This window comes from Castanea sativa, chromosome 1 (assembly GCF_040712315.1).
Source record: "Castanea sativa cultivar Marrone di Chiusa Pesio chromosome 1, ASM4071231v1".
NCBI lineage: Eukaryota > Viridiplantae > Streptophyta > Magnoliopsida > Fagales > Fagaceae > Castanea > Castanea sativa.
Genome location: NC_134013.1, coordinates 16039078 through 16065550, shown reverse-complemented (window position 1 = coordinate 16065550; position 26473 = coordinate 16039078). Strand labels below are relative to the sequence as shown.

The 26473-nt window shown below is 36.2% G+C and overlaps 1 protein-coding gene across 3 annotated transcripts; it reads right to left on the bottom strand.

Moving 5' to 3' along the window:
- Positions 1-1238: 1238 nt before the first annotated feature.
- Positions 1239-12039, bottom strand: LOC142616285 (uncharacterized). Of its 3 annotated transcripts, XR_012840877.1 has the most exons (5): positions 11565-12014; positions 11381-11452; positions 11198-11278; positions 7266-7327; positions 1239-1537 (listed from the first exon to the last, which is right to left on the bottom strand). XR_012840877.1 is itself a non-coding variant. In XM_075789166.1 (4 exons), exons 1-3 carry the CDS (start codon positions 11727-11729, stop codon positions 11219-11221), a joined length of 297 nt encoding a protein of 98 aa, XP_075645281.1. In that variant the 5' UTR covers positions 11730-12039; the 3' UTR covers positions 1239-1537; positions 11198-11218. The 3 variants fall into 3 exon arrangements, 2 of the variants coding, with proteins under 2 accessions (XP_075645281.1, XP_075645286.1); XM_075789166.1 differs by lacking the exon at positions 7266-7327 and having other exon boundaries at positions 11565-12039; XM_075789171.1 differs by lacking the exons at positions 1239-1537; positions 7266-7327 and having other exon boundaries at positions 11021-11278; positions 11565-12008.
- Between the last annotated feature and the right edge of the window lie 14434 nt (positions 12040-26473).

Here is a 26473-nt window from a genome sequence, read left to right as displayed (position 1 = left end):
TTATTAAAAAGGCCTAGAGTGCAATTATATTGATATAGTGGTATTAAATATAATTAATGGTAACTTTGGACTTGTCAAGAGTTGATAGAAATGCCTAAGGCCCATTGGAGCTAGTGTCTTATTAGTCCCTTTTGATCTCACCCTAAGCCACATACTAAAGCCCAATTGTTAAGGCCTAATAGGCCAGTCCAATTAGATAATCGGTTAGTTATAAAGGGAGAAATATACAAAATTTTTTTTATAAGAGAAAGAGAGACATCATTGTGAAATGGTGTGTATGTGTGAGTGAAATTGCTCAATTATTCTCCCTTGAAAACTGATTGAGAGATCACACTTCTTGGGTGTAAAGTGGAATTGGAGTGAAGATTAAAACTGTTCCCAAGTACTTCTAATCTTTTGTTTTGAATTTTACCACACTAAGGTACACTATCTTGTTCTTAAATTCTGAAATCTACATAGTGTATGTTATCAATCATGAATGAAATAGATTCATATTTGTTGTTTCTGCTGTGTGTGTTTTGTATAAGATACAAAACCAGATTTTCCAACCGCCTAAGTTCTGGATTTTAGCATATGCCCAAGCACAACTAATTAATTACATGTGTTTTCTTTTGATCAATATCTCATATGTTATAGTTCGTAAAAAAAAAAAATCATATGTTATACACTAATGTATGCAAGTAGTGGAAGAAATATTTCTCAATAGCTCTCTTTTTAGGAGAAATCCCATGAGCATATGATTGATTATGAACTCACAAATAACAATCATGACCCACTATTCCAAACATTTCTAAATGATATCGACTGCTTTAATTTTGATAAGGAATTCCAAAATATATTTGTGTTATGTAAACACTCTAAGGGATATTATGCTATGTCAACATATATCGCCCTTAAATTAGAGAAAATTTTATACATTTGTGGTTAATATTATTTGTGAATTTCTTTATTGGTATCATTGCTCCTAGTCTAACACTTTGCACAAAAAGAGTACATGTAGTACAACAACTAGACTAAAGCAACAAGACTATCTCGATTGTACATATACTATCAAATCCATAGGATTAAGAATGAGAACTCATCAAAAAGAGCTTGCTAAAAAGAAGATCAGAGGTATGTGACATGATAGCATCATACCACCACATCTCTATCTATATATAATTGTTGACACTGCTATAAGGTAATTTTTTACCAAGGCCAAAAATCATGGAAAGGCCTAGACTCTTTCCATAGCATCACAAATATTTCTTTCATAATGGCACTGCTATATATCTATAATTGTTAACACTGCTATATGTCTATTATATAATAGCTCACACAATGGTATGTATGAGATGTGATGTTAAAACATTAGCTTGAATATTTATTGAATGTGAAAGTATGATGATAGATCACATGTCAAGCATAAGTACTCTCTTTAAATTGTAGTATATGTGTAACCAATTAAGCATGTAATAATATAAGCACCTGGCATAACCTTCGTCCCTAAAGGAAGGAAATATAACCTTGAACGAACAACGTGTCCTAGTACTTGTACCTTCAAAAGAATGAAGCAAAAGAAATCTAAGCCTCAAACATGAAATAGCATGTTAAGCTTAACAAAGAGATCTTAAAAGTGGGAGAGCTTGTCAAGAAGACTACAACAATGAAAAGATCAAGATACGTACATAATAGTATTGCGATTTAAGGTCTCTTGTCGAGGTAACTCATTTATTTCTTTCTTTTTAATTAGCCATGCCATTTATTAGCTTATTATAACTAAGTGCAAATCAAGCTTGCATGATTATCTACAAATATGTATATATAGAACATGTTGAAAATATTGCTATAAAATTATTACAATTATCACAATTAATATAGCTATATATATTATTAGTAGCATATGCTTCATCGTCATAAATTTGAGAAGTTCTATTAAGTCTCCTAAACTTAAAATCCTAGATGATCGTGTTCACAATATGGTCATGAGTTTAAGTCTCAACAAATTTCTGCTATCTCTGTCAACTCACCAAAATCTTTTTAAATTTCTTTAAAAATTATATACAGTGCAAGCAACTAACAAATACCATTTTAAAAAAGCATATGGTCAAATAGCTTAATTTTTTATTATTTTTTATCATAGAATACTTCTCTATGATTCATATAGAACGCATTTCGTCAAATGATATCCAATAATTGTATAGCATGCAATTGCATATTTGTACATTGTCATTCCTAACAAAATGCAGCTAGCATTATTGAAGTGACTTAAGCGTACAATTAAAGAAGAAGGAAGAGGAAATTGCTATTACAAACAACAATGGCCATAGTCGTCAAAGCACTCCAAAAAAAAAAGTCCCAATCATGACAGACCATTCCTCTAGTCGTCAACAAAAGAGAATTGCACTTTTCATGTTTGAACGGGGGCAAAAACGTGGCCTAGTTCTTACGCCTTCAAAAAATTGAAGCAAAAGAAATCTAGGCCTTAGATATGAAGTATCATGTTGAGCTTAAAGAATCTTGAAAAAAGAAGAGCTTGTCATCTTAAAAAGAGAAGAGCTTGTCAAGAAGATCCCAACAATAAAAAGATTGAGGTATGTGACAAAATAATATCGTCATTTAAGGTAACACATTTATTTCTTTCTCTTTTATATTCGTCTATAAAAATTTATACCTAGCAAGGTTTCATGCAAAAATGTATGTAGTACTAGACAGATCAAAAGAGGTAAAATTCTAGGATTACAAAAAAATAAGAAAAAGGCTCACCTAGGCCATTAGTAACTTATTATTCATGTATGAATTGTTCTAAAATCCTTGTTTAACAAGTCTTGGCAAGTGCATGTACTACTTAATGCAAATATCAACATGGCCTTAAGAAGGTCCAAAACGACATAGCGTCAAGGAATCTTCCAAGCAAAAAATAATACAAATTCCCCAAGTGAGAATATTAATCATATGACGAGGCTAGTGATAAAATCCCCTAATCTAAGGGATGTAAATCACATGACAAAGCCAAGTGATAAAATTTCTTAAATGAATGTAAATCACCTAAAAATGGCTAAGTAATAAAATTGAATGTAAATCACTGATAAAACCAAGTGATAAAATTCTTTAAATTGATGTAAATCACCTAAAAATGGCTAAGTCATAAAATTCTTTAAATAGTTGTAAATCACTGACGAAGCAAAGTCATAGAATTCTTTAAATGGATGTAAAATCATCTGAAAGACAAGCTAAGTGGTACGTCCCCTAAAAGGATATGGATCACTTCGACAAGGTTGTGGGAGGTAACCATATGGCAAAGGTCAAACAAAATACAAAAAGTTTGCATAGCAATTAATGGAAGATGATCATCATAGCTTGAGCAACTTCCTCAGTCTTCATTTCTTTATGGATTCAAAGTCTAGGTTCTCCAAATCAACCCCCAGACCGCGCTTCACCAAGTACCTCCTTAGAGTTTGAAGCCTTTATAATACTAGTTGAACAAGATAGTATTGTACTCCTTAGTAAGCTGGAATGCTTGAACAGCCTAGCAGCCATAGTCTTGATCTTTTGATTGGCCGACTGGAGCTGCTCGTCCTCCTGCACCATCAACAACTTCTCGGTTCTAAGCTCCTTGGTTAGAGCTTTAACTTTCTCATTGGCAGCATTCCCTTCATCCATTGCTGATATGAGCTCCTTTCTCAATGTGAAGCCCTCAGCCTCCAACGCCCCCACCTTGGAACCAGCCACAACCGCGTTCTCCTCGTGAGTTAGATACTTCGCAGCGATACGGATCGTCTCTCCCAGCAATGGCACTCATAAATATTAGGACGAAGACAACACTACTTTAGAGAGAAATATACGAACAATGGAAAAACATTAAATCTTCCCTAAAGCCTTATCGTAAAAAAACAAATGGCACAACCAAGCTACAAAAGAATGATGAAGCGGTCTAAAGAAATAAAAAATGGTCGTCCAAGGAAATCACCTTGCCCTTCAGCAATGATAAAAAATGGTCGTCCAAAAAAATTAACTTGCTCTTCAGCAGTGATAAAAAATTATCGTCCAAAGAAATTAGCTCACTTTCAAGATCAAGCTATGATCCCTCGAACGCTAAAAAGACCTTCAAAAGGCAGATACTAAGAAGTCATCACAAAAATACTACCAATCCTAAAGAAGAAAGTAGTTGAAGATAAAGAAAGTCTGAATCTAAACAAGTCAAGAACATTCCCTAAGCCTGACTAGCATAAAGCAAAATCAGACTTGGGAATGAAGGGAAATTGATGAGTCCATAAAAATCATTAAGGTCGCCCATCTTAATGGATGGTTATTGCGTCATTAGTAGGCCATCAAAGATAGATGAGTAACCGCCCAACACATTCAATAACGACCATCAAAGGCTTTAAACTCTCTCATCAAGACAAAGAACGTTACAATTAGGGTAATAATCACCCTCATTTATGTCCAACAGCTACCTATGTCACGTAAAAAAAGGACAATCTGTCCATTTGCTAAGGTACGCCAAAAAACTACTACAAAATACTATCTATATACGAAAGATGTGGGTTGATACTAACTTAAGCGTCGAAGGCTTCCTCACTAGGCACAACCTAGTGATCTCTTCGATCAATCTCTCCTTTATTTTGCAGGTCTTACAAGATCATCTAATACTCTGGATTAGACGAGTGACTCAACTGACGATTTTGGCATCATCAGAAAGCAATTAAATTTTTTATCTTTCTCTTGTTTGAATGTTTGAAAGCAAATGAAATGAAAAGTAACATTGTTAAAGAGTTGAATGGAAATATATTTTATAACATAATTATTATACCATTTCTTTAATAAACATAAGGATATAATTTTAAAATAAAATATAATATAATATAATAGGGGTTTTATAGGAACTCCAATAAAGATTCATAATATCAAACATTCTATTTACCTTGATTTACTCCCAATTTTGGGGATTAAAAATGAGCTTACAAGGGAAAAGGATGGAATGGATTCTCTCCTATTAAAACTCCCAAACAAGGCCATGAAAAGAGTAATCTTAAGGCGAAAAAAAAAAAAATTATTTCCATCCTATTCCCTCTTATTTCTCTCTTTTTAATTTACCTAGCTAGATTATTAGTGTTCTTCTCATCTACTATGTTTCACACGTGGTAATAGACACATGCTCTTCACTCACTAATAGTCTAATAGATGGCAAAGGACGTGCAAGAGAGTCACAATGCTATGCAGGCTTGAGGACGTTAAGGAGCTCAATAGCACGATTACATGTAGTAGTGTTTTAGGCTAATGAGATTTTCACAAATATTGTTATATAAATTACTAAGTCTTGGCCATTACAAGTTTAACAGATATCATTGAGTGCCTTGTCCGTTCTCTCAACCTTGCTATCACGTACAACAGCTTGATCAGAGCTTGGGTTTTTTATTTTTTATTTTTTTATTATTATTATTTTTTTAAACTTGTATAAGGTTAATTATGAATCTAACAAATAATATAATGAATGACCTTTAATTGAGCTCAATTAGATTACGTTTCTCAAAATGTAATAAACTAATTTAAACTAGGAAATTTCAAGTCAAAGTATTGCATCTTGAAGCAAGCTTAAAATGACACAGTTTGTTTCATCAACCTCTCCGACAACCATCTTCAAGGTGTAGAGGAAGAGTGGTTTTTTACTTTGAACCAAACATGGTCAGGTGCATTCCTTTTGGTTTAGGATAGTCTTGCTCTCGTAGAGTAGCAAGTGGGCAATAAAGTGTTCTCAATTATCATTCACGACAAAAGATGAGACTTAATTGCGGTTTAATTATATTTGCAGCCTTTTGGTAGTTCCCTCTAGTACGTTAAGGTTACCCTAGCAGATTGTGGCCGCTACAAGCTTGGAACATGATAGTTTTAAATGATTTAATCCCAAAGCAGGATGAAGAAATTAGGTGAGAAATTAATTTTATATAGTTAGGGTTTCAAAGAGTATATTTGTAATATGACCCTTTGTTAAACAAATCGAAAAGAGTTGTGTGTCTAACTCAAATTGACACATTTATTAAACAGGTCAATTTGTGTCGATGCGAATCTAATGTGAACCTGCTAAACGTCAATCGATTCTAACCTACTGACTTTGTCATGTTTGCGGGTCATGTCAAATATTACCACCCTAGGTTTGGGACACAAAAGTCTCTTTACACCTAACCCATTCCCACCTCACATATTCTCCTATATTCAGTATATATGTAACCCTGGTCTAGTTCCAGACATACCATATAACTTCTCATATACAAATTTCTAAATATATAATTGTGTGCATAATTTTAGTTTATACCATGCCACAAATAACACAATGAAATAAGTTTAACCACTAACAAGCACGCCCAGTAAAGAAGAAAAGAAGACAGTAGGATGCACCCCTAAGAAGTAAGCCAAAGATCGGCCCTTGACAGCTTTTTGTGGAACATAATGATGCCAACATGCCCATTCACCTGGCATAAGGGCACAAGTTAAAGTGTATTAATGGTAGCCAAGGGTGAGCCAGGTGCTCGCCTAGGCACTCGAGCAAGGCAAGGTGCCTCTAAGGCTCTACGGCGAGAGCCTGAAAATTTTTTATTTTTTTAAAGAAGCTTGTTCTAAAGCCTATTGTTAGATTGTTAATTTATAGAAATTTATTCTAAAACCTATTGTTAGATAAATTAATTTACACAAGCTTTTAAAAAAAATTATTGTTAGATCAATTAATTTATAAGAGTTTGTTGTAGAACCTATTGTTAGAATAATCAATAGAGCCTTAAAGCATGTTAAGCCTATTTTGAAACTAATTAATAGACCTAGTTCTTTCATGCACCACATGTCAAAAACACTTGTAATAATATTTCAATAATTTAGATACATAAGATTCAAGGTCCATATGTATAATTTTTAGAACTTGGCGCCTTGCTTTAATTGACTAGCGCTTTTTTGTCGCCTACACCTCAGGCGATAAAGAGCACCTGTCTCCTTGACTACCTTGGGTGTATTTAGTATTCTATCAAATAATATTTTTCTCATTTTCTCAAATAATAAAATCAAACAATGCACAAATATTTGAAAATAAACACTACCACAAAGACTGTGTGTGCATGTCAATGAATGATTGTAAAAAGTATTTTCTTTTTTGAAAAAAATGTGCATGACAGCTCATACTTAAGCATTTATTATTCCTTATTGTGTACCCTTATGGCATTTATTGACAAAAACCAAGAGAAAATAGAATTGACAAAAAGAAAGGTGGGAAAAAAAAAACATTTAGTAATAGATGTTACTGTCATGATGATCCCAAATCCAAGAGAAGCACTTGCCCACCTGCTATCTCTCATTTTTACAGCTACAAACATGTACAAAGAACAACAGCCCAAGGGTCTGGATTAAACTAATTTACCAAAATTAAATGCACAATTAGAAGAATATTCAGTATAATAAATTTTTTAAAAGATTTGTTGGGGGGGGGGGGGGGGGGGGGGAATCTGGAACAGTTCCATAATGGGCACCCTTGGGTATGACCAAGTCATACTTTGTTAAATCTAATCTACAATGCTTAATTCATTATGGGTTTTCTCAATATGGATTGAGGGATTAGGATCCACTTTTGACAGATTAGGATCCTCTAGAGTTCCAAGGATAACTCCAACATGGAGTTCCTAAAATCCTATTTATCCATTTAGAAATTAGCAGATTCGACTTTATCGCGTCATCAGCATTTAAAAACTTTTTTTTTTTTTTTTTGGGTAAAAGGGAAAATTCATTAAAAGCTAAACAGCAAACAAAGGCTTAGGGCAGAGCCTAGTAACATACAATCCATTGGCATCAGCCTCCAATAAACTTGATAAGTCCACAGGAGGACTAGGAAACACAATAAAATCACTCTCAAGCACAGTACCTAATCTAGCCAGGAAGTCTGCGCACTTGTTTGCCTCCCTGTAAATATGTCTGCATATCTTTCTGTGGAATTCGGGTAGCCATGTGTCTGCAATCATCCATGATAGAGGATACAATAGTATTAGAGTAATTATGGGAGTTAAAGGCATCCACAATGACCTTAGCATCTAACTCAATTGTAACAGACTGAATATGAAGTTGCAAACACAGCTGCAAACCATCACGGAGAGCCCATAATTCCGCCATGAAACAAGTTGTGCCTCCAATCCTCCTTGCAAACCCGTTACCCAATCACCCTTTTCATCTCTAATTAGCCCACCTCCACCCGCTAATCCAGAGTTACTTGCTGCCAAGCCATCCGTATTCAAGGTGTGCCAGCCAGCTCTCGGCTTCTCCCATCTGATGCTCCTTGGAATTGTCTGCTTAATAACCAGCGAACTGCTTGCACAGAAAAAATACTCTGAGGCACGCTCCACAATTTCTTTGCCCAAGCTGGGATTTGGATTTTTGTTTCTAAAAGTACAAAGGTTTCTATCATTCCAAATCAGCCAAATACCAAAACGAAACACATGATTCCAAGGCAAAGGACCAGACTTATGATGGAGCTTTGATATAGCATTAGTGTTTAGCCATTCCTGCAGGCTCAAAGTGAAGAAATTGGAGTTGTCTACCTGCTTGCCTAGTTGGTGCCACACAGCTTTACTTAAAAGGACAGTCACGCAACATGTGGAGAATGGACTCTTCTTCACGATGACACCTAGGGCAGCAGGCCTCCACTTGCAGCCCTCTAGCCAATAAACATTGGTTGACTCCAATACTATGATGCATACACTTCCAGACAAAGGTTTGAATCCTAGGCAGAGTCTTCAGCTTCCAAATCCACTTTCCATTGAAAGGAACATCCCTTATGACTTCCGTAGCAATCATGTATGCACTCTTGAGATCAAAATCCCCCTTATCCGAATACTTCCAAGCCAATCTGTCCTCTAATCTGGCAGTAAGCGGAATTGGAGTGGCCTTAATGTCTCTAAAAACCTCATCTGGGAAGGTCATTTGGACTGAAGACCAATCCCATCTGCCATTATAATCCACCACATCCTTAATCTTCAAATTGGAGGCCTCTCTAGTCAATGGACCCTGATTATCACCATCCTCCACCACATCCTTTAAAAACATTGACTATCACCATATTGGTATTATTGGTATTTATTTAAATTATTGATGACGTGACAAAATCCAGTCCCTTGATTTAAAATGGATGGATGAATTTTGGATACTCCATGGTGGAGTTACTATAAGAACTCCAGAGAATCATAAATAAATTTTGACACCCAGTCCAAGATATTATTCAATATGTCAAAGCACTTGTTGAGAATCTTAGCCACACACTGACAGATTTAGATTAAGCTGCCACCAGCAGAACTCCAGCCATTACTCAATAAAAACTGGAAAAAAATGGTTATTTAACAAATTTAGAAGGTATATAACATTGCAAACCCTTCAAAACCAACCTAGACATGGATTTCCGAATAAGAAAAAGCAATACAATTAGGGGATTCATGGTTCATTAAGGTGATAAGGCTTCCACCTGCATGCATGAATCTCATCAAGAATATGGATGACACATTGGATTGAAACTTACATACTTCTTGAGCGAAATGTATGGTTTTCAAAGAGAGACACCAAGAGCTATGTACCTATGTCCTCATCATTCAACCTATGTGCTGTTCAGTTTTGGCTATTCCAGGAAGTCCTCATTTTAGAGCTTTAGCCAATTGTGAGAAGTTAGAAGCTTTCCAAGACAGGACAAAATCAAACTGGTTAATTGATCTCATACCAATGGTCTATTGATGCCCTTACTGGGCACTTGCACCACCATGGCCACCTCCATAATCTTCAGTGCCCTTTGAAATGCAAACTAGGACTTTTTTTTTTTTTACTTCCAAGTGTTAATATATAAACAATCTATGACCCCAGAGATTTGCAAACACCCGTTCATATTGCAAGAAAGAATAGTGGTCAGGAATAACTACTACTTAAAGACCTTTCTTCATGGGACTGCCACTCAATCGATTGTGCTGTCCCTTGGGGCTGTACATGAAAGTTTTCATTTTTCCAGGAGTAACACATTTGACAAAACTAGTATTAAGAGTAGACATAATTACAACTGAAGCTACAACAACTTAACTGTACAACAAAACTTAGTACCATAGTGCATTCTACACCACAGCCTCAGAAGTCAGAATAATACACTAATTTTAATTGAGATGAGCACATTCAACAACTATTGTCATTACTATTTAAAGACAATAGTTAGTACTTAGTACCATAGTGCATTCTACACCACAGCCGAAGCTACAACAATTTAACAGTACAACAAAACTCAGTTCTTAGTACCATAGTGCATTCTACACCACAGCCTCAGAAGTCAGAATCATACACTAATTTCAATTGAGATAAGCACATTCAACAACTATTGTCATTACTCTTTAATGATTTTATTTTAGAAAGACTCAGACCCAATCCCCTGCCAATCCCACCACTTGACCACCTGAGCCACTGTTCAGGAGGTAGCTATGATGTCTTATAAAATATCATGTGATCACACACTTCATATTTCATCATGGCATAACAAATTGCATGAAGAAAGCCTCTTTTTTTTAAATGATCAAAGCCAATTGATTATGGGTACTTACCTCCAAAACTAATCACAGAGAATCGCCATCCTAACAAAAACTTCAAAGTGAAAACTAAACCAAAAGCTTTTTTTTTTTGATAACACAGTTAACCTTTCTAAAAAAGGGCCATTTCAACTCGCCTCTAGCCAGTACAACCTACGAGCAACTGACCCCACCCACTAGAACCAGTTAGTGGATAATCCAGGGGCATTCACCCTTGACAGGCTAAGCAATTTATGGCTTTATGCTCATGCCAAGGTGCAACTAAACCAGAAGATGATAGTTTTTTTCCTAAGGTATTAGCATATGTGCCACAAGGGATATAGATGCACTCTGTCACCATATACTCGCTCTAATAATCAGCACAGATTTATCATAATTTGAAACATAGCACTTAAAATCCAAGAAGAGAACTAATCTATATAACTTTAAGTTTTCTTTTGGCCAAGCAAAACAGCTAAGATGTCATTAAGGGGTCACCCAAAACTTGATATTATATTTCTTAATTCTTATTGCATCAAACAAAAACAAATTAAATTAAGAAGCCCATTATATGAATGTAAGAGATATCAATTAGACCCAATTTATGAACCTTGAACTAATGGCCAAATTAACCACAACCCATCAAAGCTCTCACTTACAAGTTTCCCATGTCCTGCTCTTTATTCTTCCTTTTTACTAGTAGTTACTCTATTCTTGTTGCCGTATATCAAACCAGTTTCCTGAAACCAATTCCCCCAATCAAATTAAAGACCCCACACAAAAAAAAAAAAAAAAAATCACAACCCATGAATAAGAAAGTAATGAAGAACATTGTGCAATACCTGAGGGTCAGGAATTGGTTTTCGTTTCTCAATGTAGCGATTAGGATCCGAAGCTGCAAGCGCAGCCCTTTCCTACAATTCAATAATAATAGCAATCCTCAGACTAATGAGAAAGCTAATTGAATGAATGAATGAATGAATATACATATATATATAGGAGAAAGAAAGAGAGAAAGAAAGAAACCTGTTGTTCGCGTCTGAGGTCTTGAGAGGGCTTGACCCAAAGAAAATAAGCGAGGGTTCCAGCTACAGCCCAAGAAGCCAAGTTGGTTCCACCTCTAAGGCCTCCCATGCTATTGCCAATGAAGGACCTCACATTTCCCAATGTTCTTCTCCAATTGCTCGTCATCGCTGCTAACCCAACAAAATTCGATCTTCGCTTTGGTTTCCACACTTTTCACTGATATCTCATTTCTTTTTCTGTGCGCTGCTGACACAAAAACACCAACAGTAAGGGGTTTGATGAAAGCAGGGGCGGTTGGGAGTTGGGACTATGGTGATTGGTGAAAATGATCAACGGTGGGAACAAGACATATATCTACAGAGGAAGATTTGATGAAGAATTTTACTTTGCGTCGTGTCTGAAATCTGAATATGTTTTTATTTAACGGTGTTGATACGCGCTACGTGTTCCTAAGAAATCCTTTTGCTTAAACCATGTTCCAGTTCCTGGGGCAAAAATTGCACATGGTTTTAAGCTAGGGGTTTAAGAAAAATGTGACATTTCTTGGTCAAAATTCATATCCAAAAAAGCAAAGGAAACAAAAAATAGAGATATATGGCTCTCATAAAAAAAAAGAAAAAAAAGAAGAGATATATGGGTGTTTAAGATATACTAATGCCATCATCCCCTTTAAAATTTTGGGGATTTTTTAAATTTATTTATGAAATATGTTGATAAAAAATAGCTCTCAAATATAAGAGTAAAAAGCAACCTTGGAAAATAAAAAAGTAATCAGGTCTTCTTCTTCTTCTTTTTTTATTTTTTTTATTTTTAGATGTGATAAATTCGACACAAGCCATGAATACGACACAACACAAGGTTAACAGGTTATGGGTTAAGCTTAATAGTTTCGTGTCATATTTAGATTGACACGACTGACCTATTTAACAAACATATCGTGTTCGTGTCCAATTTATAGAACCCGTTTGATCCATTTAACTAAATGTCATTTTACCAATGTACCCTTCAAAACCCTAAGTATATAAACTTGTTAGTTGTTGTGGTTTATTTTGTTTTATATATTGTGATTGATTCTTTATGATATTGAAATATGCTTTAATTTTGAATGATTATTTATAATGCAATTACTTGTTAGTTTTGAATTTATATTAAAAATATATTTTTTTGGTTTTTCATAGTTCAGATCAATTGGGTTAGTACTAAAATCTATATTTTCTTTTTTAAATTTTGCTTTGATAAAATTAGATAACTATGTCGGATTAGTGTCAATCCATATGGTTGAATAGTCATGAGTTGACACGACATAAACCCAACATGAGAACACAAATTACCACTCCTAATTTTTTACATTTATTTACTATAGGAGTGTCAAATGGGTGGGTTTGAGGTGGACATAATTGGGTTGGTAAAAAAACCAATTTACCCATTTGTTGCTCATTTAACTAATTACCTCTAACTCAAACCCAACCCAACCCAACCCAACCCAACCCAATTATTCTGGGTAAACCCTAACCCACCCGATTATCTAATCATCATAATGACCAAAATGCCCCTAAAACTTGAAAATGACCAAAGCACTCTTAAAATCCTTTAAAATTACCCCATAAACCTAAAAAAGACCAAATTTGCTCAAAAACTACTAAAAATGACCAAGATGCCCCTGAAATTTAAAAAAAATGACCAAAATACCCCTGAAACCTAAAATTTGACCAAAATATCCCATAAACCTAAAAAATGACCGAAATACCCTTGAAACCTAAAAAAATGAGAAAAATATCATAGAGACCTAAAAATTACCAAAATTTACTCTAAACCTAAAAATGACCAAAATACCCCGTAAACCTAAAAAATGACTAAAATACTCCTAAACGAAAAAAATGACCAAAATACCCCCGAAACCTTAAAATTGACCAAAATACCCCTTAAACCTAAAAAATGACTAAAATACCTTCGAAACCTAAAAAATGGCCGAAATATCCCTCTAAACCTAAAAAATGGCCGAAATACCCCCTAAACCTAAATAATGACCAAAAGTACCTCCTAAATCTAAAAATGACCAAAATATCCCTTAAACATAAAAAATGACCAAAATACCCCCAAAACTTGAAAATGACCAAAATACCCTTGAAACCTAAAATTTAACCGAAATATCACCTAAACCTAAAAAATGACTAAAATACCCTAAAACCTAAAAATGACCAAAATACCCCCTTAAAACTTTAAAATGACCAAAATACCCCCAAAAACCTTAACAATGACCAAATTTGGTTAATTTTTTATGTTTGGGGGTAATTTGGTCATTTTTTAGGTTTAGGGGGTATTTTGGTCATTTTCTAAGTTTAAGGGAGTATTTTGGTAATTTTTAGGTTTCGAGGGTAATTTGATCATTTTTGTAGGTTTAGAGGGTATTTTGGTCAATTTTTAGGTTTTCGGGTTATTTTGGTCATTTTTCAAGTTTAGAGGGTATTTCGGTCATTTTTTAGGTTGAGGGGGTATTTTGGTTATTTTTTAGATTTCAATGGTATTTTGGTCATTTTTTAGCTTTAGAGGTATTTGGTCAATTTTTAGGTTTTGGAAGTATTTCAATCATTTTTTTAAGGTTTTAGGGGCGTATTTTAGTCATTTTATAGGTTTTAGGGGTATTTTGGTCATTTTTAGGTTTAAGGGATATTTCAGTCATTTTTTAGATTTAGTGCTATTTTGGTCATTTTAGTGGTTTTAGGGTATTTTAGAGTTGGGTGATCTGTAGAAATGATACTTGGTTCATAATTGTGTCTAATTGGGTACCTAGTTAAAACCTAATAAACATTAATGTTAATTGGCTATACCCATTTAACCCAATTAATAATTAGGTGAGTTTTGGTCTTATTTAAGTGGGTGGGGAGAGATTACAGTCTTTACTCTAAATCTGAAACAAAAGACACAAAAAGTTTCTCTATAGCTAAGAAAATGTTCTAACTTCTTTTAGGTAGTAGAATAGTTGTACCTTCTCTACGAAGGCTTGTCTGTCTTCCACGTTTTAACAGTGTTATTACATTGGCTAGTTGGGTTTTCTTCAAGGGAATTTGGGAAACAGATTTTCTCTTCTTTCTTTTTTGTAATCTTGTTTTGAAAATTTTTCCTCTGATTACAATGGAAGAATTATCACAAAACTAGAAAAAACTATTGCTCTCTGATAGAGTCCAGGTTGTTGTTTAGAGAGTGAGTTTAGCTTGCAAAAGCATATCATAGCAACAAAATACCTCACAAAACGAACCCCTAATATTGATTTTGCAAAAACTTTCACTCCATTGTGGTGTTCGAAAATTGGATTCAAGGTAAGAAATCTTGGAGATCATGTATTTCTTTTCATCTTCGAAAATGCTAATGAAGTGAACAAGGTTCTTAGTGTAGAGCCTTGGAGTTTCGACAAACACTTAGTGGTCAAGCAAAAGTACGACAAAAGAATTGTTGTGGAAGAACTAAAGTTTGAAAGGACTCTATTCTGGGTGCAAGTTCATGGAATTCTATACAAATATCTAAATATCAAAGCTGCCGAGAAAATTTGTAAAGTTGTAGGACAAGTCATACACTCAATTGACCCAGCTGAAACCGAGGGTGGTAATTTTATGAGGATTTGGGTGGGGTTGGATGTATCTTTACCTCTATGCCACCGCCGAGTCGTATCTTTGGAGAATGGGAAAAAAAAAACTTCGATAATGTTCAAATATAAGCGCCTACCAAACATATGTTATTGGTGCGGCAGGTGGGATCACACTAATCAGGATTGTGATATCTGGTTGGAATGTGAAGGAAGTCTAACACATAATCAAAAGAAATTTGGTCTAACTCTTCGTGCTCCACCTTTCTTTCCCTTGCGGCAAAGTGTCGTTGCCATCCCAGGTTTTTACACACCTAAGCACAAACCATTAGTGCCATCTGGTACCCAAGGAGGTGAAACCAGGTTTGAACATGAAGGCATGAACCACGACGAGCCACCACCAATGGAGGAGCCTACAGTGGTGTACAACATGGCAACATTAGGCAACACATTAAAGTCTCAGTGAAGGGAGGAAACCAAAATCATTAATAATCCAATTAACTCGCGAAACGGCTCTAGTCGTATGCAAGTCCACATTTTTGAAAATATCCCACACAATCCGGAATCAATTATTTCGGCAGATAATGAGACAATCATAACCTAGATATCTAGCGCTAGCTGTGCTGATTATTCAACGGATGAAAGTGGTTTTATTCCCATTATTTTCTCAGATCATTCAATTATTTTCAATCACATTCAAATAGTGGCTCAACTAAAAACTAGTTACCAATATAACTTAAATGAATCTAAGTCATGTGAGAAGCATGAGACAACTAGGGCATAGAAAAAACCTAGCACGTGGACTAGGTTGGATAGAGCGAACACGAATCAGAACTTTGGTCAGCCAGAATTTGCAGGTGCAGGCAAACAGAATTTTTCGACAATGGATGATCATTTAGAATTGCCTTGCAATAACAAAACAGGTTTTGAAGGATGGTGCAGTTTTCTCTTTCCAAGTGGTGGAGGCTAATGATCAGGCCTGCCAACAGTCATGAATCTCTTAGTGTGGAACTGTTGTGGGTTTGGGAACCTGTGTACAAAGAAGGAGCTTGGAAATATTATCCGGGCAAAAGATCCATTTGTTGTGTTTTTAGCCGAAACATGGGCAGACGAAGCTAGGCTAGACTGAGTTTTTCACAACATAAATTTTGATCATAAGTGGGAGATTTCTAGTGGAAGGAGAGGGGGCAAGCTGGTGCTTTTCTGGAAAGGAGATGTTTCTCATAGGTACTTTATTGATACCACTTTTGATAAAAATTTGGAAACGGAATGGAGGTTCACTGGATTTTATGGAGAGCCTGAAACTCTCTGAAGAATGGAAGCTTGGAATAAATTAAGGGGTTTAAACACTAGGCCATCTATCCCATGGCTTTGTGTGGGGGATTTTAATAAAATCAGTAAGCAGGATGAAAAATTCAGGGGAGCTTTGAGGGGCCATAATCAAATCCAAAGCTTCAGTGATGTTATTGATGAATGCGGTTTCATTGATTTGGGATTTGAGGGTTCCAAACTCACTTGGAGCAAACACTTTACTGATGGTCACTCCATATGGGAATTATTGGACAAAGGTTTGGCGAATAGTGAGTTCCTTCTAAAATTCCCAGGTTCAAGGGTGACTTATCGCAGATGCGTTTCATCAGACCATGTGCCAATTTTCATCAACCCATCGGGTTTGAAGGCTCCACCCAAGAAAAAGGTGTTTCATTTTGAGGGATGTGGCTGTCTGATGTTAGGATTCTGCTTATAGTAAATGGAAAAGAAAGAAAAGATTGGTCACTTCAAGGGGACCAGGCCTCCATAGAAAGATAGAGAGATTAGAGTAAAAGAATGCTTGGGAGTTCTTATTGCTTAACCATCATACAAATCAATTCCCCTCTTATATCTTTGTAACTGCCTTCCTAGCAGAATGCTAGCCTTTTACTTACTAACTAACCCTTGACTAATTCATACAACACACATGTGCCAATCCATACAACACACACACGTGCCACTTGCTTCAAAACACTAGTTGCTATACACTACAATGCAATACAACACAAGCACACATAAGGTTCCTAACATTACCCCTCCCATTCAAAGCACCTTGCCCACAAGGTGAGGAAAGGCAAGTTGCAACTGATGCAAGGGCTCCTAAGTAGCTTCAGCAGTTGAAAAACCCAGCCATTGAACCAAAACCTCAGTAATAACCCGAGATCTCAAAACTTTTGTTTTAGTCTTCAACACAACAATGGGCTCTGAGAGTACCTATCCTGACTCATCAACAGGTGGTAAGGTAGGAATAGGTGTAACGTGCTGTCCTAGCTTCATCTTTAAACAAGAAACATGAAACACATGGTGAAATCTTGATTCAGGAGGAAGATCTAGCTTGTATGAAACAGGACCAATCTTCTATAAGACTTGAAATGGACCAAAATACCTTGGTGAAAGCTTCCATCTCCCCTTGGAAGCCAAAGATTGCTGTCTGTATGGTTGCAACCTGAGGAAAACCCAATCTCCAATCTCAAATGATCTGTCCTGAATGTGTTTATCTGCCTGAAACTTCATTCTGGCTTGGGCAACAACCAAATGGGTTTTCAAGGTGTCCAAAACAAGTTGTCTTTGACATAATAAGGAATCCAAGTCTGTCACTAGTGAAAGCCCTCAAATATTGTTCTAAGCACTTGTTAACAATCTCAATTTGCCCATCTGGCTAAGGATGATATGCTGAGGACATAGCCAAGTCAGTACCTTGAAGCCTAAACAATTCTGACCAAAATAGAGAGGTGAAGGTAGCATCCCTGTCACTAACTATAGATGTAGGCATCCAGGAGCTTGAAAACATGTTGCATGTAAAGGGAAGCAATCTTGGCTACATTATAAGGATGGGAAACTGGAACAAAGTGGGCATATTTAGTTCATCTGTCCACAACTACTAAAACCACTTCATACCCCATAGACTTAGGAATTGACAGTGGCTGAAGCAGGCTAGCTAGGGATGTAGTATTAGACTTAACCCTCTGACAGACATCACAATCCCTCACAAACATCTGAAGGTCAGACTTCATTCCAGGCCAGTAAAACTCCTTCTTAGCTTTGTGATAAGACTTTAAGAACCCAGAGTAACCAACCAAGGGGCTGCTGTGGACATGATGCAAAAACTGAGATTTGAGAGAACAATGTGGACTGATATAAAACCTACCCTTATAAAACAATAACCCATTCTGGAAGGTGAATCCCTTAAGTGGTTTTCTAGCTTGAAGAGTAGCAATAATATTCTAGAGGGAAACATCTTGTGAATAACTATCTCTCAATAAGGACAGCCAGGTAGGGTCAGGTACTGAAAGCAGGAACAAACAACTAGTCCTGGAAGTAGAAACAGGATTTGACCACTCAGAATTGAAAGCAGGATTCCTTGATAGAGCATCTGCCATTCTATTATCACTTCCCTTTTTATATTCCACCACAAAGGCATAACCCAACAGTTAAGCTAGCCATTTCTGCTGAGATGGAGTAGCAATTCTTTGTTCCAACAAAAACTTCAGACTTTGGTGATCAGTCCTCACCATAAATGGCCTCCCAAGCAAATAAGATCTCCAATTCCTAACTGCAATAGCCAAAGCCAATAACTCAGTCTCATAAGTGGATAAATGTAGATTCTTTCCTTTCAAAGCCTAACTATGAAATGCAATTGGCATATGATTTTGCATTAACACAGCACCCAAACCACATCCAGATGCATCACACTCTATAACAAATGGTCTTGAAAAATCTGGAAGAGCTAGCACAGGAGGCTGAGTTATAGCCTCTTTCAACTTGGTGAATGCTACCAAAGTCTTGTCATCCCAATGAAAAGCATCTTTTCTGAGAAGGTCAGTTAAGGGCTGAGCAATTGAGCCATAACCCTTAATGAACTTTCTATAATACCATGTCAAACCTAGAAAACCCCTTAAAGCCTTCACATTTTCTGGTATTGGCCACTGAAGCATTGTAGAAATTTTCTTAGGATCAGCCTTAACACCCTCTCCAAAGATTTGACCCAAATAATCCACTTCAGAACACCCAAAACACATTTAGACTGCTTAGCATAAAGCTGATGAGAAAGCAATACCCCTAAAACAGTCCTTAAATGAGAAACATGATCTTCCAAGCATTGACTGAAAATAAGGATGTCATCAAAAAATACTAGAACAAATTTTCTCAAGTAAGGTCTAAAAATAGAATTCATTAATGCTTGAAAGGTGGATGGGGTACTAGTGAGTCCAAAGGGCATGACTAGGAACTCATAGTGTCCTTCATGAGTTCTAAGGGCAGTCTTGGGCACATCCTCACTCTTTATTCGTATTTGATGATAACCTAACCTTAAATCAAGTTAGAAAAAATGGTAGCACCTGCTAGTTCATCCAATAATTCATCTACCACTGGAATTGGAAACTTATCTTTAATAGTTGCCTTATTTAAAGCCCCATAGTCAATGCACATTCTCCAACTACTATTAGCCTTCCTCACAAGTAGAACAGGTGAAGAAAAAGGACTTTGACTAAGCTGAATATAACCCAACTCCAATAGCTCATTCACAATTTTTTCAATTTCAAATTTCTGGAAGTAAGGCTACTTGTAAGGTCTTTCACAGATAGGTTGGGAGCCTTCCTTGAGAATAATGCCATGCTTATAACCCCTGATAGGTGGTAAACAAGTGGGAACAGCAAACACATTTGAAAATTGCACCAATAAATCAGCAAGCACATTAGGCAAATGGGACTGAGCAGGGGCAGCAGCAGCTTGCATGAGTTGCAGAGATATGCAACACTAGGCCTTTCCTTTCTGAACCACTAATAAATCTGTCAGCCTCTACAGCTTCTAAAATAGTTGATGGAGCAATTTGTAATCTTTGCAAAAACACCCTTTTACCCAGGTACATAATCTTCATGGTCAATAACTCCTAACTAATCTCCCCCAAAGTACTTAACCATTGGGAACCAAGGACCACCTCACAACCTCTTAAATGTAAGACATTAAAGTCTATGACAAACTGATACCCTTGTATAGTGATAGGGACTCCTTGATAGCTACCTAAAGTCTTGATGATTGTGCCATCAGCTACTTTAACCTATAATACCTGAGAGGTATCAAGTTGTAGCTGCAATCTTGGTAACACAGAAGCATCCAAGAAATTGTGGGTGCTCCTTGAATCAATAAGAGACACCAAATCTTGTTTCTTGATTCTTCCCCTCACCCTCATAGTATTAGATGTAGGGCACCCTACTAATGCATATAAAGTGATTTCAGTAGGGTCAATTCCATCCTTGCCAACCTCACTCCTCCGAAATGGACCTTGAGGCTCTAACAACACCTCATCATCAGAAATCTCAACCAACTGCACACCTGAAGCTCTAGGTTCTACTTCCATGGATATTTCCTCCAATAAAAACAATTTAGCTCCTTTGCATTTGTGCCCCATCTGCCACTTCTCATCACAATTGTAACACAACCCTTATTTCCTCCTTTCCTCCATTTGTGCACCAGTCAACCTTTGCAATGGAACCTTAGTTCTTGGCTCTACCTTAGCTTACAATTTAGGGGTACCCAAAATTAAAGCCTTCCCATTATTAGGTACACGTCTAAATCCCTTCCTACTACTGTTAACATATTCTTCTTGAATCTTTGCTAAACCAAAAGCTTCATTAAGAGTTTTAGGAACCAACATCCTAATAGGCAATCTTATCTCATCATGCCTTCCCATTATCAGGTACATGTCTAAATCCCTTCCTACTACTGTTAACATATTCTTCTTGAATCTTTGCTAAACGAAAAGCTTCATTAAGAGTTTTAGGAACTAACATCCTAACAGGCAATCTTATCTCATCATTTAACCCACTTAAAAAAAAAAACTTAATTTGTGAGACTCAGATAAACCCATGATTCTATTAGACAGAAGTTCGAATTACCTTTGTAAGCCACCACAAAAGTCATCTGCTTGAGCCTTGTCAATGCTTCCATAGGGTCATCATAGGCAGTGGTTCCAAATTGAGTCTATAAAGCTTGAACAAACACTTCCCAGCTTGCAAACCCTCTTGCCTGTTCAGCCTCTTGAAACTAAATCAGAGCTTCACCATCAAGATGATATGAAGCCATTAACACCTTATGATGCTCAAGAGTGTTGTGATATGAAAGAAATTGATTGGCTCTGTATATCTAGCATGAGGGGTCCTCTCCTTGAAATTGTGGAAAATCAAGCCTCAGATTCTTGATGGGTTCAAGTGGTAAATGTTCATGGCCTTCATTGGAAACTATAGTATTAACCAAATACCCTCTAGATTGTGATGATTGTTGATGTTGCTCCTCAGAATCCGCCCACTTCTGCATAAATGTGGTGAGGATTTGTAATTACTTCTTGACTTCTTGGAGGGTTTGTTCATGGTTGTCAGTAATCTTGGATAAGGCAGCAATTTTCTCGGAATTCTGGGAATTTGATCTTGTTCAGTCATATTGCCCAATCTTGGATCACTACTCTGATACCAAATGTTAGGATTCTGCTTATAGAAAATGGAAAAAAAGAAAAGAAAAGATTAGTCACTTCAAGGGGACCAAGCCTCCATATAAAGATAGAGAGATTAGAGTAAAAGAATGCTTAAGAGTTCTTATTGCTTAACCATCATACAAATCAATTCCCCTCTTATATCTTTGTAACTGCCTTCCTAATAGAATGCTAGCCTTTTACTTACTAACTAACCCTTGACTAATTCATACAACACACACGTGCCAATCCATACAACACACACACTTGTGCCACTTGCTTCAAAACACTAGTTGCTATACACTACAATGCAATACAACACAAGTACACATAAGGTTCCTAACATCTGATTTACATTGTGGTGAAACAGTGGAGGTGGCATGGATTCATGGAGAGGATGGTGACATTTTTAAAAAAATAGAAAAATGTAGCAAAGATTTGGAATGGTGGGAGAAGAATTGTTTGGGAATGTTAGGCAGGAGTTGGAGGAGGAAAAAAAATTGCTAGCTACAACTGAGGCCGAAGCAATGAAGAGGGGAGACAATTCTCGGCTTAGAGAATTAAAATCTAAAATTCATATACTAATGGATAGAGAAACCCGATTGTGGAGCCAAAGATCAAGAGTTCTAGGGTTGAAAAATGGTGACAGCAACTCAAAGTTTTTTCACAACAAAGCAGCTCAGTGATTTAGGAAAAATACCATTCTTGGAGTTAGAGATAGAGGTAGAAATTGGCAAGATCAACCAGAATTGATTGGAGACATCATAGTTGATTTTTTTAGGGAGTTATTCACCACATGCAGTCCGGCCATGGAAGATGACTCATTCTCTTTTGTTCCACAGCTAGTTACAAATGAGATTAATGATCAGCTAATAGGTGAATTCATGGAATGGGAAATTCAGGAAGTACTCAAACAAATGACGCCCCTAAAAGCACCAGGGCTGGATGGGATGCCACCTTTATTCTACCAACATTTTTAGGGGTTGATGAACTAAGAGGTAACATCTACCATACTTTCTTGGCTACATTTAGGTAAATTGCCTTGCCCAATAAATCATACCTTCATCACTTTAATCTCAAAAGTGAAAAGTCTTGAATTGGTTTCTAAATATCGCCCTATAAGCCTATGTAATATATTGTATAAGATTTTTTCCAAAGTTTTAGCAAACATATTATAAAAATCCTTGCTAGAACTTATAACTAAGTATCAATCTGCTTTTGCAAAAAATAGGCCTATATCAAATAATGTTTTAATTGCTTTTGAGACTTTGCACTGTATGAAAAATCACAACTTAGGAAAAATAGGTTTTATGGCAGCAAAGCTGGATATGAGCAAATCATATGACAGGGTGGAGTGGATTTATTTACAAAATCTGATGGAGAAAATGGATTTTTTCTCAAGTTGGATTGGGCTAATTATGGAATGTGTACACACTATTTCGTACTCAATTCTGGTGAATGGTGAACCAAAGGGGCTAATTAATCCAACAAGAGGCATAAGGCAAGGGGACCCCCTTTCCCTCTTCTGCTTCCTTTTATGCACAGAAGGCTTACACAACCTAATCACAAAAGCTGCAAGAGCAAAGGAAATCAATGGCTTCTCTCTTTGAAAGAGAGGCCCTAAACTAACCTTTTTTTTTTTTTTTCAAATGATAGCTTAATTTTTTGCAAAGCCAACCCCCAAGAATGTGGAAATGTGCTCAAAATACTATCTGATTATGAAGCTGTATTGGGACAAAAAATCAATAGAGAAAAGACATCTATTTACTTTAGTAAGTCCACTGATGAGAAGTATTTGCGGCTGCCTTTGTTGGTGGGTAGGGGAAAAAAAGGCAAGCTTTAGCTATATAAAGGAGAGGGTATGGGGAAAATTACAAAGGTGGGAAGGAAAACTATTGTCTTAAGCAGGAAGAGAAGTGCTAATCAAAGTAGTTGTCCAAGTCATTCCGACATATGCCATAGGATGTTTCAAACCCCTTTGGGTCTATGCCATGATATTGAAGCAATGATTAAAAAATTCATTTGGGGGCAGCAAGGAGATAAAAGAAAAATACATTGGATTAAATGGTCGTAGTTGACAAAATCAAAGCTAGCTGGGGGAATGGGCTTTAGGGACCTTGCCTTGTTCAATGACTCACTTCTTGCCAAACAAGCTTGGTGACTTATACATAACAAAGATACTCTCTTTTACATGATATTCAAGGCAAGATTTTTCCCGCAATGTTCATTCATGGAAGCAAAGGCTTCGGCATTCGGGTCATATGCGTGGAAAAGTATTCTGAAAGGTAGGGAGGTCATAAAAATGGGTTCTGGATTTTGGGTTGGCAATGGGAAGAATATTAAAATTTGGCAGCATCACTAGCTTCCCATTTAAACACCCAACCTTAGTCACTTCCTCAATCATTGCGTCCATGGAGGATGCCACGGTTGATTGTCTAATTTATGAGAATATAGGACAATGGAATGCTGAAATGTTGGATGGAATTCTTATACCTTCTAAAGCTGAACTTGCAAAGAAAATTCTACTAGCCCGAAGCCAAAATGATGACTCTCTATTTTGGCCTTTTCTTGACCTATGGGCAATACAATTGTAAATCAGGATACAAGTTTCTAAAGGATTTGGAGGCGAGGTCTGATGAGGATACACAACTGGATCTTGAGAAAAAATTCTAGAAAAGCATTTGGTCTTTGGAAGTTCCAAACAAATACAAAAATCTAGTATGGCCAGCAAGCAGAAACTCCCTTCCAACAAAACTCAACCTTACCCGAAAAACCATCATTAAGAATCCAACATGTGACCGATGCTCTTCAACCATTGAGGACTCGTTGCATGCTCTTTGGAGTTGTTCGGGTTTGGATGAGGTCTGGGATGGAGATAGGTGGAGTTTTCGGTTAAGGGAGGTGTTTGTAGTCTACAAGGAATTATGCAAGTGGATAATGGAGAATGAGAAGTCACTAGAGCTATTTGCTATCCAAGTGTGGTCTATATGGCACCAACGAAATCAGACCTGATTGCAGCAGCCTTGCTACCTCACAAAGGATCTGAAACAAGCTGCAAAGGAGCGATGGGAGGAGATCAAATTTATCAAGCCCCTGCAAAATCCAAGCAGACCACAGCCAAAGCCGAAATGGACGGCACCTCCACTGAATAAATTCAAGATAAATTATGAAGGAGCAATCTAAGTGTAGAAAACAAATCAGGGTTGGACAACACCTCCACTGAATAAATACAAGATAAATTATGAAGGAGCAATCTCAAGTGTAGAAAACAAATCAGGGGTTGGAGTGGTAGTTCGCAACTGCAATGATCAGGTAATTGCATCCTTAGACCACACTTGGACAGCAAATACCAACCTGTGGAAGTTAAGGCAATTGCAGCTTGTAGAGCTGTGGAGTTTTGCAGCGAGATTGGAATTGACTGTGCTATTGTGGAGAGTGATTCGGAAATAATTGTGAAGGTTTTGAGGAATAAGGATAATGGGTTAATTTCTTATGGTCCTTTGATTAATGATGTCTCTTTATTTTTAGGTTTTTTTTTTTTTTTTAAATTGTCGTACTTTCACATACGGAGAGATAGCAACAAAGTTGCTCATAGTTTAGTTAGGCTAGCTTTGGTCACGTTATAGTGTACTGTGTAGATGGAGGATATTCCATCTCGCACCTTGCCTTTTGTTCAGGCTAATTTGGCCGTCCTTTAAGTTTATATAATGGATGCCTTTTTTTAAAAAAAAAAATTTCAATTGGTAGATTTGGGTGGGCAAATAGGTTAAGGTTGATTTTGCCACCCCTAATTTATGGTGGGTACTTTTATGTTGAAAAGGGGAATATATATTTGTTTACTAAATGATTGTAACGGCGTGAAACACAAAATTTGTATTAAATAATATTTATAAATGTTTAAAGTTAATAGTTGCATATTTTTACTTTCAAAAAAAAAAAAATAGTTGCATATTTTTTAGGTGGGGGCCACGAATTATAGGCAAGCCGACACTTTTTTACATTTTTCGGACTAATTGAATTATTAGTGGCCAAACTTCAAATATTTATGTTAATATGTTTATTATCATATAAATTTTATTTTAGGGAGAAAATAGGAGGGGCATTGGGGCGAAGTTCCTAATGTGGTCCATCTCTAGTTGCAATTGTTAGGAAAGACATAAATTATCATAGGGTTGAGACTTGAGAGTCTTGAGACCTTTTATGAACAAGTAGATGCTTATCTCTAATGATAATATTATTATTATTATTACTATTTTAACTAGGACACTACATATTATTATTGTAAGCAATCATCACCCTCTCACAAAATTGCCATCTTCACCCGGGACCATTAATATGTACTCATTTTGTAAGGGATCCAAAGCAATGAATTGGTTTGTATTCTACTAGTAGCAAACACCAACGTAAACAAAGACATATATAATATATTTGTTGTTAATAATATGATATAAGAATTTAATTCATCATGACAAAGAGCATTCATCATGACAAAGAGCTATCATCAGGAGCGGACACCATAGGTTGAAACTTTCTAAAAAAAAAAAAGAATTTGATCCATCATATAGATTTTCTCTTTTTTTTTTTTTGTATGTACACAATTTCAAACATTTATACTAGAGAGAAAGGACATAATATGGTTATTACGAAAAAACACAGAGTATTAGACAAACTATGGCAACATTATGACATCACATATAACTTGAAAAAAAAAAAAAAAACCTCTTATAGTTGATGTTACTTCCTTCTTTTATAATAATGGAATAAAGGATAAGATCATTACTTCAAGGCCCACTAAATACATTGCTCTAAAATAATATGTAGTGTCCTAATTAAAAT

What these genes read in the sequence shown, in the direction of transcription:
- LOC142616285 (XM_075789166.1), bottom strand. Translation starts at nt 11,729, where the DNA reads ATGACGAGCAATTGGAGAAGAACATTGGGAAATGTGAGGTCCTTCATT. An exon ending in ACCTCAGACGCGAACAACAG is followed by an intron (nt 11,453 to 11,564) that starts GTTTCTTTCTTT and finishes ATTGAATTGTAG; the next exon opens with GAAAGGGCTGCGCTTGCAGC. An exon ending in AACCAATTCCTGACCCTCAG is followed by an intron (nt 11,279 to 11,380) that starts GTATTGCACAAT and finishes AATTGGTTTCAG; the next exon opens with GAAACTGGTTTGATATACGG.